The sequence below is a fragment of the Anolis sagrei genome, chromosome 4 (assembly GCF_037176765.1).
Source record: "Anolis sagrei isolate rAnoSag1 chromosome 4, rAnoSag1.mat, whole genome shotgun sequence".
Classification (NCBI taxonomy): Eukaryota; Metazoa; Chordata; class Lepidosauria; order Squamata; family Dactyloidae; genus Anolis; species Anolis sagrei.
The window spans coordinates 13975801-13994881 of NC_090024.1; the positions used below are offsets into that span (position 1 = coordinate 13975801).

General features: G+C 39.0%; 1 protein-coding gene across 2 annotated transcripts in view; it reads right to left on the minus strand.

The window, feature by feature from the left end:
* Positions 1-19081, minus strand: part of KHDRBS3 (KH RNA binding domain containing, signal transduction associated 3) — a 110269-nt gene that overhangs the window by 50764 nt on the left and 40424 nt on the right. For both annotated transcript variants that reach the window (XM_060775907.2, XM_060775906.2), the window contains exons 2-3: positions 15922-16040; positions 1088-1204 (exon numbers count right to left, since the gene is read on the minus strand). In XM_060775907.2, the coding sequence (XP_060631890.1) occupies positions 1088-1204; positions 15922-16040 (236 nt within the window). The remainder of the gene's footprint in view (positions 1-1087; positions 1205-15921; positions 16041-19081) is intronic.

The window sequence follows — 19081 nt, forward strand, 5'->3', positions numbered from 1 at the left end:
TTATCAGTACTGCTGATGTTGGGGTCAAGCTTGGAGGAGAAAGTGATTGATTGATTGATTGATTGATTCAAGCATACAGTTCAGGAGAGGATGAGAAATCACTTTAGAATTGTCTGTACTGTTTGAGGAGGCCTGGACGAGCAGCATGACAAAGGCAGGTTGATCAACACCATTCCAAACTAAGAGGCTGGGGAAAGTATTTTGCCATATTGCAAAATATGCTATGCAGTGTTTTCAAGGATCCAATGTGAAATCCTGAAGGATAGCACCACTGTTAGGGAAATCCCACAACTCGATTTCAGATGATGGGATAAGAGGTTGTGACAAATGTTTCCTCTCAATTGGAATGTCCACAATGGTGAGATTATATGCAGCCATGTGTACTCATGTATGAGCCATACTGACCTGTATTTAAATTTTTATACTTCAAAATATGATAATGCAAGCTACAATTAAACCATACTATTAATATTGTTAAATGTTTCCTACAGACTGAAATGTAGTATCTGTGGCCTAAAAACTGAAATGTAGTGCCTATCAATTTAAAGATCTGTTGCAATTATTTGCTTCAGCAAAATGTATACTATTTTGCTTAGATTCAAATGAGATGACTGCACATAAAAAAGAACTTGACTTTAATTGAAAAGTAGGACTGTGAGGATTCCACCAGGTTTTTGATAGCTTATCTGAGAAGAACAGGGAAATGGAGACATCACATCCCCCCCCCCCCCCCCCCGGATATTCACAGGCTCTTATCTTTCAAGTTCCCAGATATTAGCCGAAAAAAGGGGAGAAGAAAGGCTAGCTGCTCTTCTTAGAAACTATTATGTTCTAATCAGTAGCTCATTTCCTATTGTGTTATAGTCAGTGACTATAAAGAACACCTAAACCCTGGGGATTCCCTCTGAAGACAGGAATACACTATAGGAAGAGGTCCAGCAGGCAAGCAGAACATCAATTTAGACAGGGGTAAGATATACAACTTGATTTGTGTTTACTTTGATTCTCCCTAAACCTCACTTGGATCAGTGAAGAATGACACACAGCAGTACAGTGCACACTAATGATCTTCAGCTCACAGATTTACCTTTGCTTTGTCCCTCATGGATCCTTTTCCCAATATTGACATTTTTGTCAATGTCTCTTCTTGCAAGCGCTTCAGAGAATTGCCACGTGGGCCCAAAAGTTTCCCCACAAAGTTGAACTGAAAGACAAAATAAGCAAGAAAAAGACAATAAAAAACTACCCATGGTGCTGAGGAGCAGTGCAAGTGACTTAACATTCTTGCCAGGTATGAAAAATGTTGCTGGAAACAGCATTTGGCTGTCTCTGAAAATAAATAAGTGTATTGGGTTGTAAATGTTACAGCCACTGAAAAGGAGAGGAAGGAAAACAGATACAGGAAATAAGTTACCACATTTCGTTGCTTCATACCACAGCAAGAAATAAATGCATTCAAATGAAGTTTAGAATCAGATGAAAGCTGCTTAAAAGCAGAACACACAGAAGTAAAAAAGAAAGACATATGAAGATAAAGAAATATGATATTCATACAAATCATAACCCTGCCTTAGATAAAACTGGTTAATGCACATCAATTGGCTTCATGCATTTGAATGGGAAGACAAACCATGGACTGGATCTCAACTACTCTAAGTGGAAGGAAGCTTGCGGAATGGGTTCCTAGGTTTCCCGCACCCTCCCAGATTATTAAGGGACTTTCCATAAGAGTAAGCAGAGGACTTCTGATGAAGGATAAAGCTGCGTTCCCATAAGATGTTATTACTGAGACATTCCTCCCTAATATAAGTTCTCTTCTATCCAGTTTTCAGGATCCAAGCCATTTTATTATTCTCCCAGAATAGTAATCCAGCTTCTTCTAATGCTGCCCACCACATAACAGAATCACAAAATAGTGAATAAAATTCTCCACTAAAGTCCTCCCTTCCACCCAGGCTTTGTGAGATACCAGCACATTTTTTTATTCTTTGGAAATGAGCAGCATGAATGTTTTTGGTTCTGTCATATTGCTTTTAGAAATGAGAACAGAAAAGGAAAAAAACAAAACAGTGCTGTACAATTCTAAAAGAGATTTGAAAAACTACCCTGGGAAATCATGAAGACCCAAGGGGGTGGGTGTTCCTGCAACATAACGTCCAACAAATCAGTCAGTGAACGAACGTCCAACAAATCAGTCAGTAGTGTCTCAGCTGAAGGTTTTGTGAGACGCTGCAAATTTAGGGGCCGGGAAATGATGACAGTAGGGCTCACTAGTTGCCTGATGTGATGAGAGAGATAGCTGTATGCAAACGATGCTGGTTTCAATGGCCAGTGAGACTGAGAAAGTGCTGCAGTAATCCCTTCCCAGCAGCCTGATCCTCACCATCCTCAAAACCTTCAGTGTGAGGTGCTGCCATGTAGGGTTAGGGGGTCATTTTCAGTCGTTAATAACGTTAAACAGGAATAAAAATAATGAGATCATTAAGTCCAACTCACAATCTTGTAAATATTGAACGGGTTTGCCAGCCCAAGTTTCTTTTAAATTCTTTTAGAAACTCGGGAACACATCCTGAACATGGAATTGTGTGTCTTGTTCAGTATCACCAAGTGACCTTAAATTGGGACTCTATCCCGAAAAAAATGGCATTGTTTATATGTTGTTGTCATTGAAAAGTATAATATGTATCTTTATAAGATCAAACTACAGAACACTGCCTCCTTCATAAGAAAACAAAACTGTATCCTAAATGCTGAAGTTTACATTCAAAGACAGTCAGTCCTCACTAGCATAAATCATGCAAGCTACGCATTTAGTGCTTACAAGCTAACCAGATACCAAGTGGTTGTTGTTTCTTTTATTTTCTTTAAAAAATGGGAATGGGGTACAAGACAAAGCCAGGAGGACAGAAGGTAATTTCAAGATATTTCATTACCCAGCTCCAGGAAAGCTCATGGTTAAGAATTGTGAGAAGTGAATCCTGAAACCATGGAGATGTACATGCCACTTGTTCCTGAAATAAAATGAAGCCAAGAGAACCAAACATGAAGCCACATCAGAGGTGTGGGGCTTCCTTGATCCATTCCTCTTCAGAAGCAGGAGTAGAAGATTATCAGAAGAGAGTAATACATCCATAAAGAGGAAATATGCTGTGTCCAAAGTTTCAACTTCCACAATCGAGACAATGGGAAAATTGCAACCCTGTTTTAATAATTTATGGTTTAACTGCACAATGGACCAGTAATATTAATAGCTGCAAAATGCTCTTTCAGATTCTGGTTACAACCATTTTATCATGTCAACGTCTATATGAATTAGGGAATGGATAAATAGCACTCTATATTAACACGGCAAAAAGAAAGTCAAGCCAAGAAGCTAAAGTTTTGCCCTTGTACAGCTGACTATTGCAATGAAACTGTGCTTCTATAATACTATTACCTATTTCTCAGATACTATATATTTCAAATCAGGAGATTTTCTCATGTCTATGGTATCAAAACACTTAAAATCATAGAATCAAAGAGTTGGAAGAGACCTCATGGGCCATCCAGTCCAACCCCCTGCCAAGAAGCAGGAATATTGCATTCAAATCACCCTTGACAGATGGCCATCCAGCCTCTGTTTAAAAGCTTCTAAAGAAGGAGCCTCCACCACACTCTGGGGCAGTGAGTTCCACTGCTGAACGGTCTCACAGTCAGGAAGTTCTTCCTCGTGTTCAGATGGAATCGCCTCTCTTGTAGTTTGAAGCCATTGTTCCGCGTCCTAGTCTCCAAGGAAGCAGAAAACAAGCTTGCTCCCTCCTCCCTGTGACTTCCTCTCACATATTTATACATGGCTATCATATCTCCTCTCTCAGCCTTCTCTTCTTCAGGCTAAGCATGCCCAGCTCCTTAAGCCGCTCCTCATAGGGGTTGTTCTCCAGACCCTTGATCATTTTAGTCGCCCTCCTCTGGACACATTCCAGCTTGTCAACATCTTTCTTGAATTGTGGTGCCCAGAATTTGACACAATATTCCAGGTGTGATCTAACCAAAGCGGAATAGAGGGGTAGCATTACTTCCCTAGATCTAGACACTATGCTCCTATTGATGCAGGCCAAAATCCCATTGGCTTTTTTGCTGCCACCTCACATTGTTGGCTCATGTTTAACTTGTTGTCCACGAGGACTCCAAGATCTTTTTCACACGTACTGCTCTCAAGCCAAGCATCCCCCATTCTGTATCTTTGCATTTCGTTTTTCCTGCCAAAGTGGAGTATCTTGCATTTGTCACTGTTGAACTTCATTTTGTTAGTTTTGGCCCATCTCTCTAATCTGTCAAGATCGTTTTGAATCCTGCTCCTGTCCTCTGGAGTATTGGCTATCCCTCCCAATCTGGTGTCATCTGCAAACTTGATGATCCTGCCTTCTAACCCTTCATCTAAGTCATTAATAAAGATGTTGAACAGGACCGGGCCCAGGACAGAACCCTGCGGCACTCCACTCGTCACTTCTTTCCAGGATGAAGAGGAAGCATTGGTGAGCACCCTCTGGGTTCGTCCATTTAACCAATTACAGATCCACCTCACCGTAGTTTTGCCTAGCCCACATTGGACTAGTTTCCTTGCCAGAAGGTCATGGGGGATCTTGTCGAAGGCCTTACTGAAATCCAGGTACGCTACATCCACGGCATTCCCCGCATCTACCCAGCTTGTAACTCTTATCGAAAAAAGAGATCAGATTAGTCTGGCATGACTTGTTTTTGATAAATCCATGTTGACTATTAGCGATGACTGCACTTGTTTCTGTTTGCAGACCACTTCCTTAACAATCTTTTCCAGAATCTTGCCTGGTATCAACGTGAGGCTGACCGGACGGTAATTGTTTGGGTCATCCTTTTTTCCCTTCTTGAAGATTGGGACCACATTGGCCCTCCTCCAGTCTGCTGGAACTTCTCCCGTTCTCCAAGAACTCTCAAAGATAATTGCCAATGGTTCTGAAATGACTTCCGCTAGTTCCTTCAGTACTCTTGGGTGTAGTTGATCTGGCCCTGGGGACTTGAACTCATTTAGAGCGGCCAGGTATTCCTGGATGACTTGTTTCCCAATTTGGATTTGGATGTCCTCTAATCCCTCATCCACTCCATCTTGCTGAGGTTGAGGACTCTCTTTTTGTGAGAAGACCGAGGCAAAGAAGGCATTAAGTAGTTCTGCCTTTTCCCTATCCCCTGTCAGCATTGCCCCATCTTCTCCTTGAAGAGGCCCTATCGCCTCCTTGTTTTTCCTTTTTCTACTGACATAAGAAAGGAAGCCATTTTTATTCTTTTTAATGTCCCTGGCAAGCCTGAGCTCGTTTTGTGCTTTAGCCTTGTGGACCTTTTCCCTACAGGTGTTGGGCATGTACAGGCAACTCCTTAGTTACAAACAACTGACTTACTGACATATATATAATTTTGGGTGGAGATACACTTAAAAATGTACCTGTACTGACTTACAAAGTAATTCAATTTAAGAGAAAATGTACAGAACCTATCTTGTTTGTAACTTGGGGACTGCCTCTTGTTTTTTTTATTTTTATCCTCTAAGCAGTCAGTCACTTAATAACAATCAGCATAGGCTGCCTAGTAGGATGCTTCTTTCTCTCCTAAAGATATCTTGAACTCTTTACTAACAGAATGAAGGTCTGGGGGGGGGGGGGGGGAGGAATTCTTTTCCAAACATGAAATTAAGTTCTTTCACCCATTCCCCATACCCAAACTAGTGATGGTCATATCAAAACAGACTAGCAATATACTTAAAAGTCAGCAACTACAAAAATTACACTTTCTCATAGATCCCTCAACACTAAGGCCCTATCTTTCTTAACAATTGGTAACTCAAAGTTAGGCAAAGGACAACAGTAAGACAACGTCCTTGAAGGAAACACTACTATCATCCTGATCTCCTTTATCTAGTGTTTTCATTGCATACATAAAATAAAGGTTATAAGAGTTTAAGTACTTTTCTGCATATGGCTCAACAAGTGCGGGAATTGCTTTGGTGCTCTTCTTGTTCTTGAAGCCTCTCAGAAGTCATTACAAGATTAGCAGTAGCCACTTCAAATTGTTACTAGTATACAAATAGCTAGAGGGAGAGGCCTATCAGGTTTAAAAGATTAAGAAATACCATGCACTGAAGCTGGTATCCTGTTTTCTACACCAAGTCTTTAAGAGTAACTGATACCATACAGATATTAATGGGAGTGGGGATGTGAGTGGACTGAAGAAAGTAGAAAAATATCTCTGCAGATACTGTAGAACTAATTCCTAGAATTATTCTAAAGTAAGTTATCTCAGGAAAGACTAGTACTTTCAGATCTCTGCTCCATTTATCAACCCAGCCATAGTAGACATGGACAATTAAGAGAAAAAAATCTTTAGCACCAAAGACAACGACTGGCATTAATCTTGACAGATAACTAGATCCCTGTAGAATGGGCTCCTTCTGAATTGACATGATACAATTTTACCAGTTAAATTCATTCTTTGTCAAACTCAAAAACAGACCTATGTGCAATGTATTGCAGGAATCTATTCAGGCGTCATCAGCACCATTTCAGTACAAGAACACTCATGCCCACCAAGTCAACCTGAGCCTCATGCAAAGTACTGATCAAGAAGTCTAGCACTATGCACTTCATGTTTCTGGGAAGTGCAACATTACATCTAGAAGTGCTCATCCTTCCAATCGACAGAAGTAACCATTAAACCACTGGTATTGTTAGTAGCTAGACAACAGCTCCTCACTCCAAATCCCCAGATGATCTATCTCAGAACATTCCTATATATTAAAAAATTGATCCCAGTGGAACTCACAGTTCAGATGACATGGAAACCAAGCAAACTACCTTCTATGTCATCTTGACACTAATTGTGCAAAGGAGTGTGGAACCAATATATCACTGTGTGTTTTAATAGGCAACACAGATTTATCCCAGTAACATATCATGATCAATGATACTGAAAGATGCTGAAAGGGCTCAAATATGTATCAACAATAGCACACTCCCCTATCTTTCTCACAACTGTCACCTATCAAAGCAACCATGCCTGGTTTCAAAATTCTACATCCAAAATTATTCAGAAAGACATCTAGCTAAAACATCAAGATATCATTGAGGAATCCTGTATTATTCACCTGTTTACAAGGGTGAATCATTTTAATAGGTCTGTCACCCTTTGAGGAGGATCAGAGAACTGAATGTATTTAAACACATTGGGATAATGATCTGCTCAGGACAAATAAAGTATTTCAGCAACTCTACTAAACACAGCTAACCTTCATCGCATCCAGCAAACAAAATGTAATATGATATGAGCAGGACAAGGTGTCAGTCAATACAAGCCCATACCTACAACAGAAACATGTGAAAAACAGATGAAGGAACCAGACCCAAGATCAATGTAGCCTGCTTAGAGTATGTGCAGTATAGCAAAATGCAAGGAGTTCCCAATCCTTACCAGCAAATGCATGCAACCCCAATTGCTAGACTACTGGACCGGAAGAATACTTAAGCAACTAAAAAAGCAAGTTTCGGGTGGAGAGAGCATGATGTGGACAAATACAAATAAGCACAATGTGAAAAAAAATGTGTAAGCAGCAGCTCTTTTTCTTAACTCAGAATACCAGAAGCTAGGGTCACCCAACAAAGCTGGACAATACACTAGTGGGTGATTAATAGATGGTGTTAAATGAATATGTTGCAAATTCATGAAGGAAAGCCTATCAATGGTACAAGTCATTGTGACCTATTTAAGCAATCTCCAAAGTGAGAAGCAGCATGCCATTGAAAACCAGAGGCAGTGAAATAAAAGAGAGCTCTTGCTTTCATGTTTGGCTCATGGCCTTCCTACAGGCATCTGGTTGGCTACTATGGGAACAAGGAGGATAACTAAATAGTCCTTTGATCTGATCCAGCAGGGCTCTTTTTTGGCATGGAGATATTCGGGCATAGGATTTTAAAGACACTCAAATAATTCACTAGAGTGACAGAAATGTTAAGGATGACTCACTCCCCTCAATGTGAGGAAAGATTGAACTATCAGCTGACGATGGAGTAAGCACACCTCTTTCACTCAATCAGGAAAAAATGTATGAGGTTCTCCTACTAGCTAATGACGTTCTCTTGGTGCAGCTCCACAACATAAGTTTGGGGTAGGGGAGGGAGCAGCTTTTTTTGCAGAATGAGATTAATATTGGTTCGGGTTGGATGAAAATAAAGGCAAAAACAAGATCTGGAGGGCAATCCTAGAAGCTAGATCAAACAAAGGACAGGGAAACCAAACAAGAGTGAAAAAAGGTGAACAGCAGGCACTGGATTTGAAGGAAGTGAAGAGTCTTATGGAAAGTCAAGGAAATGCAAGCAAATGTGTCAAGAGGGGATTTGATGGTGGAAGAGAAGTTGAACGGGAGTTACAAAAGAGCCAGGAATGCTCTTACTGGTGAATGCAAGGCAGGAGAAAACAATGTGCATAAAGCAGTGGTTCTCTACCTTCCTAATGCCGCGACACCTTAATACAGTTGCTCATGTTGTGGTAACCCCCAACCATAAAATTATTTTTGTTATACTTCGTAACTGTCATTTTGCTACTGTTATGAATTGTAATATAAATATCTGACATACAGTATGCATTTTCATTAAATGGACCAAATTTGGCACAAATACCCAATACGCCCAAATCTGAATACTCGTGGGGTTGGGGGGAGGGGTTGATTTTGTCATTTGGGAGTTGAAGTTGCTGGGATTCATAGTACACCTATAATCAAAGAGCATTCTGAACTCCACCAATGATGGAACTGAACCAAACTTGGCACCCAGAACTCCCATAACCAAGAGAAAATACTGGAAGGTTTTGGTGGGCCCTGACCTTGACTTTTGGAGTTGTAGTTCACCTACATCCAGGGAGCACTGTGGACTCAAACAATGATGGCCCTGGACCAAACTTGGCTTGAATACTCAATATGCCCAAATGTGAACACTAGTGGAGTTTGGGGAAAACAGAGCTTGCCATTTGGTAGTTGTAGCTGCTGGGATTTATAGCTGACCTATAATCAAGGAGCATTCAATAGAATTGGGCGAAAACTTCCCACATAGAACCCCAATGACCAACAGATAATACTGTGTTTTCTGATGGTCTTTGGCGACCCCTCTGACAACCCCTTATGACCCCCCATTTGTCCCGACCCCCGGGTTGAGAAACATTGGCATAAAGGAAAGGTGGAAAGGAATGAGAGGGGACAAGGATGCCGGGGACAACATTACTTTATATATTCATTTATAAGTCTAGAAATGTTAGTGAATAAATCAACCCCCCCAAAACCTGGGCTGATTTATACATGGCTCAATGTAAGTACAGTACTTTTAGCTTTTATCAGAAAAGAGCCATCACTTTCTCTGAACAAAGTGGTGAAAGACCAGAGCTCGGTCCATCCTGACAATACCTAAAAGTAGCTCAAACCCTCTACTCTCTTTGCTGTGCTATTGTTATCGGCCGTTTTCAATGCCTGGGTAGGCTGCCCCTCTAAGATTATGCTGGTAATTTCCTCTGGAATGACTTTCAACTTGTCTATGGGTCACATCAAAATCCATAATTTTAGCCCCTAACACTACCCCTGACTTACACAGGAGTATATAAAGTAACTTTTGAAATATGTTAGTGCAAAAGAAAGATGGAAAGAAAACAAAACACACAATAATATAAACAGAAGAGACCCTATGCTACTGGCAGGAAGACAGCTGAAGCCCATGCTCTTCTACATGATAACCTGAACAAGAAGATTCTACAGGCTTACAGTAACATCAGATCAGCCTGTTTATAGTTATTTATCTCATTGCTTAGTTCCACATGAACAGTAGCTGGACTACCCAATGACCCAGGGCAAGATCCACATACAGCCAAAGGCAGAAATAAAGTTGTCTTTGATGCCTTCTGTGCAAGCCTCAGTTCAAATCCCAGTACCTATACAACAATGAGCTAGCTCAAGAAACTTGGCAAAAAATCAGAGGAAATGTGGTTAACGTCAATGTAGTATCTCCCATCACAGAATAAGCGTCTCTTGACCTAAAACTAGCATATGTATGTTCATGTGTATATGCCTTCTAGTTGGTGAAAGGACCCCATAAAGGGGCGTTTTCTACTTAACAGTCATAAAGAACAGGAAGTCAGCCTGACAACATTAGCTCCTATTTGACAGGCAGGCTAATAATATACTTACACCAAGCTCTTAACTATCATGGCCTACCAAGGAATTCAGAATTGCAGGTCAGACAACAACACTTTGGAAATACCTTAAGCTTTAATTCCAAACTCATAGCAATTAACTCCAGCTAATTCTTCAAGGGTTTCTTTTCTTTTCGGGAGATAGGATAGCATAGGCTCAGACAATTTGTAAAGCAGATTTATAAAAATCTCAGACATAATGGCCTTGTCAACAATACCACCATTTTATTAGAAACAACCATTGCTTGGAATGGTACTCAATAGTTAACACATATAAAGATCTACTTTTCCGTTTAATGGAAGAGTGATCAATATATTTCAAACCCTGTCATGATTTAATGATTACAAGACTTCTACTGCAGTAGCAAAGCAATCTGAAACACACAGTCAGGTATGCTATTAAGGGAAAGTAATATAAATAAATCTTCAATGCATTCCTAAATGAGAAATTATTCATTTACAGTAAACCATGCAAGAAATCTATTTCTTGATGTCAAGTACCTACTTTAAGATATAAATCTGAAATCAGAACAGTCACACAGACCCAAAATATCAATTAGGAAGTATTAAACTTCTGTTGCTTGATGTAAGCAATTTGACATGCCAAGTTTTTTGTAATTTAAAAAAATATATGCATAGCAACTGCAACACCACTTTTTGCAGTCTCCCCACACAATCACAACACTGTGACTAGTTAGTGTTTACCATCTAAAATATGGATTTAAATGTATAATAAATTATAGTTGTTCAACTTGCCTTTGATATCAATAAAGATATTTCTGCTCATTTTGTACACTTGATTCTTATTATTCAGTAGGAAAACTATGGCTATTCCTTGCAGAGAGAAAGAGAAAAGCCACAGAACAAATTCACCATAGAACAAATTCATCTTGTGCTCATCCCTTGAGGCGTCAACAAGATTCTTAAGAACTAACTAGAACGAAGAATGTCCAGAAGAAGTTTCCAGTGCTGCTTGATCGAATATCTTAAAATGTGTGAAGTAGTTACTGAACAACACAAGCATTACTATTCAGGGAATATGAACGCCAAGGGAGGACAACTGGCAAGTTTGGGGGCCAAATTTCACACCTCAAAGATGTCCTCTGATCCACTCCATTGTCAAAAATATGTATTTCCCCTCTAAGCAGCCCTGGATTCTTCAGTTTTTCACAAACAGCACTGAAAACACCCAATACACACTTACTATATTAAAGCAAAGACATATTGCCTTGCTTTGCAGCCAAATTACTTTTCCTGGAGGCATTCCATGATGCAATTCTCATCACAGCGGGAAGTAGGGTAAACAGAGGATATATCTGACCCACCAATGAGTCACCCCAATCTACACCACAAACCTACATACAATTTAATAGCAATTGCAGTTCTACTATGGTGTCTTAAAAATTACAAATAAGTAATTTCTCCCATTTCCTCCATGTTTTTTTAAAGAGAAACATTTGAGAGTTAAACCAGAATGAAGAAAGCATATGTTTGTAGGAGATATTATTTATTTATTATTTCAAACATATATCCTGTCCTTCTCACCCTCGGAGGGGGACTCTCGGCGACCATTAGATGCCAACAACAATAATAAAAACAGACTTGATCATTAGTTAGTTCAAGAGATAAGTTTAAAAAGATGCCTTAACTGAATGATACTAACATCTGTAAGCATTTATTTTTACTAAATTTTCTACATTTTGGACTAAAAACCACACAATTTGTCATGAATGGGCCTGCTAGCTGGTGTTTCTGGAAACTAGGAGTCTACACCTTTCTCAGATTTGTGAACACATTAATGGCCTTACGACATCCCACTGTTATGCTTCCCCTTGTGATGAAGCCAGCCCATTTGTTCAAGGCTCTTTGGAGATAGCAGCTGCTCCTCATTAAAAGTAATACAGCCTATGCCAAGAATGCAAGACATGAAAAGTGACATGAATCATTTGAAAAAAAAAAATTCAGTGAAGTGACAAGGTAATGGAAAATTGTTCCTGAATAATTACTGTCTTTCCTGGAGGTCTTATCACACGAAGACGGATGCAATGTGGTTCTTTACCCCTTCCTCAAGGAAGTACTCAAGAACAGGCCTTCAACTTGTGTCTTTTCATCAGACATCGCCCTCAAGAAAACAACAAAGTGCATTACTACTCAGAACAGTAGTACAGGATAGGGGATTTAATACTGGACCACAACTCTGAGAGACATGGGTTCAAATTTCCACTGGCAATTTACTGGGTTCTTTAAAATTCCTCTTCCTCATGTAAGCCGCACCGAGTCCCTTGGGGAGATGGTAGCAGGGTACAAATAAAGTGTTGTTATTGTTGTTATTATTGTAATTGTTATTCACCATCATGGGGAAATCCTGGAGAAAACCAGAATACTTTAGAATTGGCAAACATCTCATGCTACAAGAAATATATGTTTGCATCGTTTTATTTGATGTTTGCCTTTTTTCCAATTTATGTGCTCTGTCCATTTGGGCAGAATTTAGAATTAATGCAGTTTGATACCAATTTAACCTGCCATGGTCCAAAGCTATGGATTCCTGGGGGTGACAGTTTAGTGAGGCACCATAATTCTTTGCCATGGAAGGCTGAAGACATTGCAAAACTACAACCACCATGATACGACTGCCTTGAAGTGGTATTGAACTGCATTCATAGAATCATAGAATTGGAAGAGACCTCATGGGCCATGCAGTCCAACCCCTTGCCAAAACGCAGGAATATTGCATTCAAAGCACCCCTGACAGATGGCCATCCAGCCCCTGTTTAAAAGCTTCCAAAGGAGGAGCCTCCACCACACTCCAGGGAAGAGAGTTCCACTGCTCCACTACTGAACGGCTCTCACAGTCAGGTTCTTCCTCATGTTCAGATGGAATCTCCTTTCTTGTAGGTTGAAGCCATTGTTCTGTGTCCTAGGTTGAGAAACACTGTTCTAAAAGTAGATGTGCTCTCACAGTTTGTCACCTGGCTGTAACTGCTCTGATGTGTTAGCTACAAGACCCCACATGTGAGATTGGAAATTAAATATTGATATGCGAACTGCTTTTGTTCAGCGTGCCAGCTAGACAGTCATTTCCAGTATCCCAACCTCAACACACTCTGGCCACAACAAGCTCAGGTTTTACTAGGTTTTTAAAAATGATTTCCTCTTCACCTCTCAACTCTTCCATCTCTAACAAAATCCAAGGCTCCTACAAGCATGATGATTGCATCCCTGACACTACATTTCCAGACAGCTCTTTAGTTCAGCACCTCACTTCATAGTAATGCATGTTATTTGAAGAAGCTATGAGTTCCTCACAGAACTCCAATCTATATTTTATAGTCACAGTGTGAGCTATGTTCACTAAAGTAATACTGCCTTAATTATGTTTTGAACTGGTTCAAAGACGGCAATTAATCTGAAAAATAATTTGTTATTCACAATTCACTGCAATTTTCAAAACTCATTATTTTAATCTTTTTAACATCAGCATCATGAGTAATAGTAAACAGTACTTAACTCATTGTTTTGTGACCCTGGCAACATTCAATTAAGAAATATAAATTTACTCAAAAAGTTCCATATTAAAAATAATGTATCACTGAGTAACACAACAAATCTCATACTATGCGCTAAAGCGATGCTAATGATTAATTTTTAAATTAATGCAAACATGCTAGCTTTAATACTACGATTTACAAGCTTTGATCTCAAATATTTTGGCTGCAGTTACATAGTCATCTGCTCAAAAAAAAATTTCATGCAAATCACAGCCGGAAAGATGTATAATTTCCCCCACGTCCCTCTGGCAAGGAGTTACAAGGCTGATAAGCATCTAAATACCAATAGTACTTAAATAAGTACGTATATAAAAAGCCGCTTGAGGCATTTTCTGCAAAAGACTGATTTTTCAATAACTTAAAATAAATTATATATGGTATATAAGCATAATCAGAATTAAGTCCTTGATCAACACAAGTATCATGCTATTCATGGTATATTACTGGACATTAACAATTAAACTTGGCAGTTCAGCCAACATTACTGGTTTACCTACAGATGAAAAACCACCCCTCTTTTCCATATAAAAGACACCAAAGGATGACACAATCTCATTCCCTTTTTTACCATTTATAGGAAGACACAATGTTGTGAGACTAAATAAAAAACACCTTTGGCTGAACAAATGTATAGAGTTATAGCACCTATCCTGAATCTGAGAAAAGGTAACATTTATGAAATCAGAATTATAGATTTGGAAGGGCTCCAGAGGCCACTTGGTCCAACTCTCCACTCGATATAAGAAATTCATCTCAAGCATTCCCAACAGCAGCTGAGAAGCCTCGTCTTGAAGATACCTAGAGAAAGAGACTCTCCCAAATTGCTCTAGGTAATTGATTCCACTGTCAAACCACTCAACATCAAGCAACTCCTTCTCATGTTTAACGTATTATCTCCAGTATCTTCAAATAATTAGATGTGATCACATCCCTCTGGGCCACCAGAGGATGAACCTGCCCCGTCCTCTTTGTTGCACCCCTTGAAGTATTTACAATGCAACTATGTCAGTGTTCAAGTCATCTTATCAACAGGATGAAATGTTTCCAGCCCCTTCAAACTGTCCTCATTTTTTGTTTTGTTCTCCATGCCTCATTGTTATCCCTGTTGTCCTCCGAATTGGCTCCAACTTCTCTATATACCTCTTAAAATCAGGTGCCCAGAACTGAATACTGTATTCCAAATGAGGCCTCAATAGCACATAATGTAATGGGACTATTACTTCCCTTGTCTTGGGAACTACATTTCTATTAATGAAGTCTAAGATAATATTTTAACTATCTTAGCCTGCATTACGTGAAAAATGTGATTTTAACAAGTGTTTTTAAGGTTTGATAGGATATATATATGCTTATTTTTATAGTAATGTTTTACACGGTATTGAATTGTTGCCTATATTTGTAGGCTGCCTTGAGTCCCCTATGGGTGGGATATAAATAAGGTAAATAAATATTTGCCTTCTTCTTGCAGCACACTGCTGACTCATATTCCACTTATTATCAACAATAATTCTAAGTTCTTTTCCCCCATTTAAGCCAGTACATGTGAACTATTCTGTAAATGTCCATTTGATTGTTGTGGGTTAAATACACAATTTTGCTTTTGTCTCAGATCAATTAATTGTATTATTTTCAGTTCAGTTTTCTAGTTTATCAAATTCCATTTATCTAACAATGTGTTAGCTATTCCTTCCAGTTGTGTGTCCTCTGCAAACATAAGGACTTCCTCTAACGCAGTGGTTCTCAATCTGTGGATCCTCAGGTGTTTTGGTCTGCAACTACCAGCAATCCCAGCTAGTTTACTAGTTGTTAGAATTTCTGGTAGTTGAAGGCCAAAACATCTGGGGACCCACTGGCTGAGAACCACTGCTCTAATCCATCATCTATATAATAGTGATGATGGTGGTGGTGATGATGATGATGATAGCTTTCCTTATACCTCACCACCATCTCCAAAACATATAATGTTGAAGAGCATTGCTCCCTGGACAGAATCCAGTAGCACTCTGCTTGAGACTCCCTTACAAATTGAAGTGCAACTTGTTGATGATGACTCTTTGAAATTCAAAAACAGCAAATCATCTAAAATGAGCAGTGAACAAATACTGTCTACATTCAGAATTTGTGACACTGAACTTACCTTGGGAAACTGCTTTACTGGAATTAATACTTTTTGTCCCAGTTTCATGTTTTTGTTAATCACTACATCAATGTATTTTTCTTCTTCCTTGCCTTCCCCTTTCTGGCATTTGTCGATTTCTGTAACATAGAGCAGAATGTATCTGGGCATTAATTTTCTTAGATAACTTTGAACACACTATTTGCGCATTTATACATTATTCCACCAGTTTCCCCATTTCACCCACCAGTCTAAAATTGGCATTAGGAGCTTGCTAGATTCTCAGATAGAAGGATTAGGTGAGCTAGAAGACCTAACTTGAGTTAATTATGACTTCCAACCCTTCTGTATATCTAAAGTTTCCTTCCACCAGAAAACAGTCTCATAAAAACATACTGGATGATTGGATCTACATGTTCAAAATAATAGGCCAGGTAGACTGCTCTCCCTTTTTCTTCTCCCTAGCTTCATTTTTTTAAAATCCTTACATGCCGGGATTGCAAATAACTGTTGTCTAAAGCTATATAATGCTATCATATGGAACAGCTTTTGAGTGTTCTAAACTTCACCTTTTCAAATTCCAACTAGAAATATTAATTCCTTTCTCACTCAAGTCCTATATAACTCTTCAATTAGTATTGAATAGATTGTTCGCTATTTAAAAGGACTAAACCAGTACACAATATTCTTAAGCACATCATTAATGACACTGATACGATGAATATTCAGTACCACAAAAAGTATATTTAGCCATTATTTGTTCCACCTTCTTCCAACTCCCCATTAAATTTAAAAATGTCTTCTTTAATGCCCAGATATCTTATACAATGCAGAAAATATTCTATATGAAAAAATGACCTTAAAATAAAGCTATGTTGTACCATTACATTAATACCAACAATTCATATGCTACATTGTCATTCTGAAAGAACAACACATGCAATAATCCCTGAAACAACTCCGTAGCAGAGCTTCTAAAACTCTCAGATGTTGGATACCGGCCCCATTATTTGGATCTATTGATTACTGTTGATTTTATTCTTAATTTGAAACTCACCAGGAGCTAGCAGGCAATGGCTCAGAGGCCATCATCAAATGAGGAACAGTCTTTGGAGTCTTTAAGATAGACATTACCTGCCTACTGCATATTTGTGAAATCCAATCGAAGGCAACTACAAGGTACATGACTAACATCTTTACATCAATTTAGGAATGTGTTAGAACAGGGGTCCCCAAACTAAGGCCCGAGGGCCGGATACGGCCCCACAAGGTCATTTACCCAGCCCTTGCTCAGGGTCAATCTAAGTCTGAAATGACTTGAAAGCACACAACAAAAATCCTCTCTCATCAGCCAAAAGCAGACCCACACTTTCCATTGAAATACTAATAAGTTTATATTTATTAAAATCGTTCTTCATTTTCATTATTGTATTGTTTTAAGTGGGTTTTTTTTTTTGCACTACAGCTAAGATTTATGCAGTGTGCATAAGTATTCATTCTTTTCTTTTTTTTCAAATTATAATCTGGCCCTCCAACAGTTTGAAGGACTGTGACCTGGCCCTCTGTTTAAAAAGTTTGAGGACCCCTGTGTTAGAAACTTAAGAAGCAGTCAGACAACAGTTAGGTACTGTACCTTAACTCTAATTTAAAAAGACCCATCCCTTTCTCTGAGTAAAGTAGCGAAAGGCAGAGCTTAGTCCATCTTGGGGAAAACTAAAACAAAGAGCAATGCTCCTTTACTCTCTTCCTTGCAGTGCTGTCTTTGGCCTTTTTAAATGTCTGGATAGGAAGATGGCAGAATTGGTCCTTTAGAGCTTCTCCTCAAAGAAGAATCAGTAGAGTCTTTTCCCCTCTCAATGAAATGACCTTCAAGACATCTATGGGTCACATCAACATCCAGAAGTTTGGACCCAAATCTGCCCTTTGACTTATATATGAGGTTAAATTATATATAAGCATATAAAGTAATAATCAAGGATACAGAATCACAGCAAGTCAAAATGAGAAGGGTCCCACAAGGATCATCTAGTCCAGTGGTTCCCAACCTTTGGTCCTTCAATTGTTTTGGAATTCAACTCTGAGAAATCCCAGCCAGCTGTTAGGTATTGAGAGAGCTGAACCCAAAATACCTGGAGGACCAAAGGTTTGAAACAACTGATCTAGTCAAATGTCCTGCCATGCAGGAATGCATAGCTAAATCATTCCTGAAATATCCTTACCCAAATTCTATTTAAAGACTTTCAAATTTGGAGAGTCTGCCATGTGCCAAGGAAATCCAGTCCACTACCAAATAGCTCTTACTGTAAAAATGTTGTAAGACTAGGACATAAGATCCTAACAGCTGCCAGGCAGAAGAGGACAACTGCAAGAGACAGCTCTCCTGATGCTAAGAAGGCATTGCACTGACAAGCTGCAAGTAAAGATCATCAAAAGGTATCTAAAGACCCTCAAAAGAAGCCATTAGGGATAAGGATAGCAGGAGCACCTTGTTATTATTTAATGTAATCCATAGCATAATCTTTAAAAAAGGCTGCAATAAAGAACCCCATTAATGACCAACTATGAACTGTCAACTATTTACTCTTAGATTCCAGAAAGTTTTTATTCTCAATAGAATGAAATAAATGCTTATTGTGAGAATTCCTCCATTTTCCATATTTCCCTACCTGTTTCAGAAAATAATGGACCTCAGAAGCAATCAGAATAGTCCCAAACCAGACAAAAAGCTGTTTCTAGTATATAACTTACTAAATTAATTGGGGGGAGGGGGAGACCAAACTAGACCAATGAGGAAATCCAATCAGATTTTCAAGGTCAAATGAGTAGGAGGATTTGCTTTCTCCTAATCCCTAGATTACATTCTGTACTACTATTAGGCTTTGTGTGCTGAGGTAGTCTCTTAGCTCAGAAATAATAGATGAACATGTGATTAAAGTTTCTGATAATGCTAAGGATTAGAAATCCCATGGTCCCAGACCATGGGCCCAATGTTTATAGAAGTCCAGCTATTCATGTCAGTAGAGGAATTATTGCATTTTATTGAGAGCACAGTAGGCTAAGTAAGGATTGTTTCCCAGCAAATCCACACAAACCACAATTTCACTGAGTGCATTAGGTAATGGAAAAGTAGACTTATTTCACTTTAATCTGAAAGAATTAATCTTCCTGTGAAGCAATCATT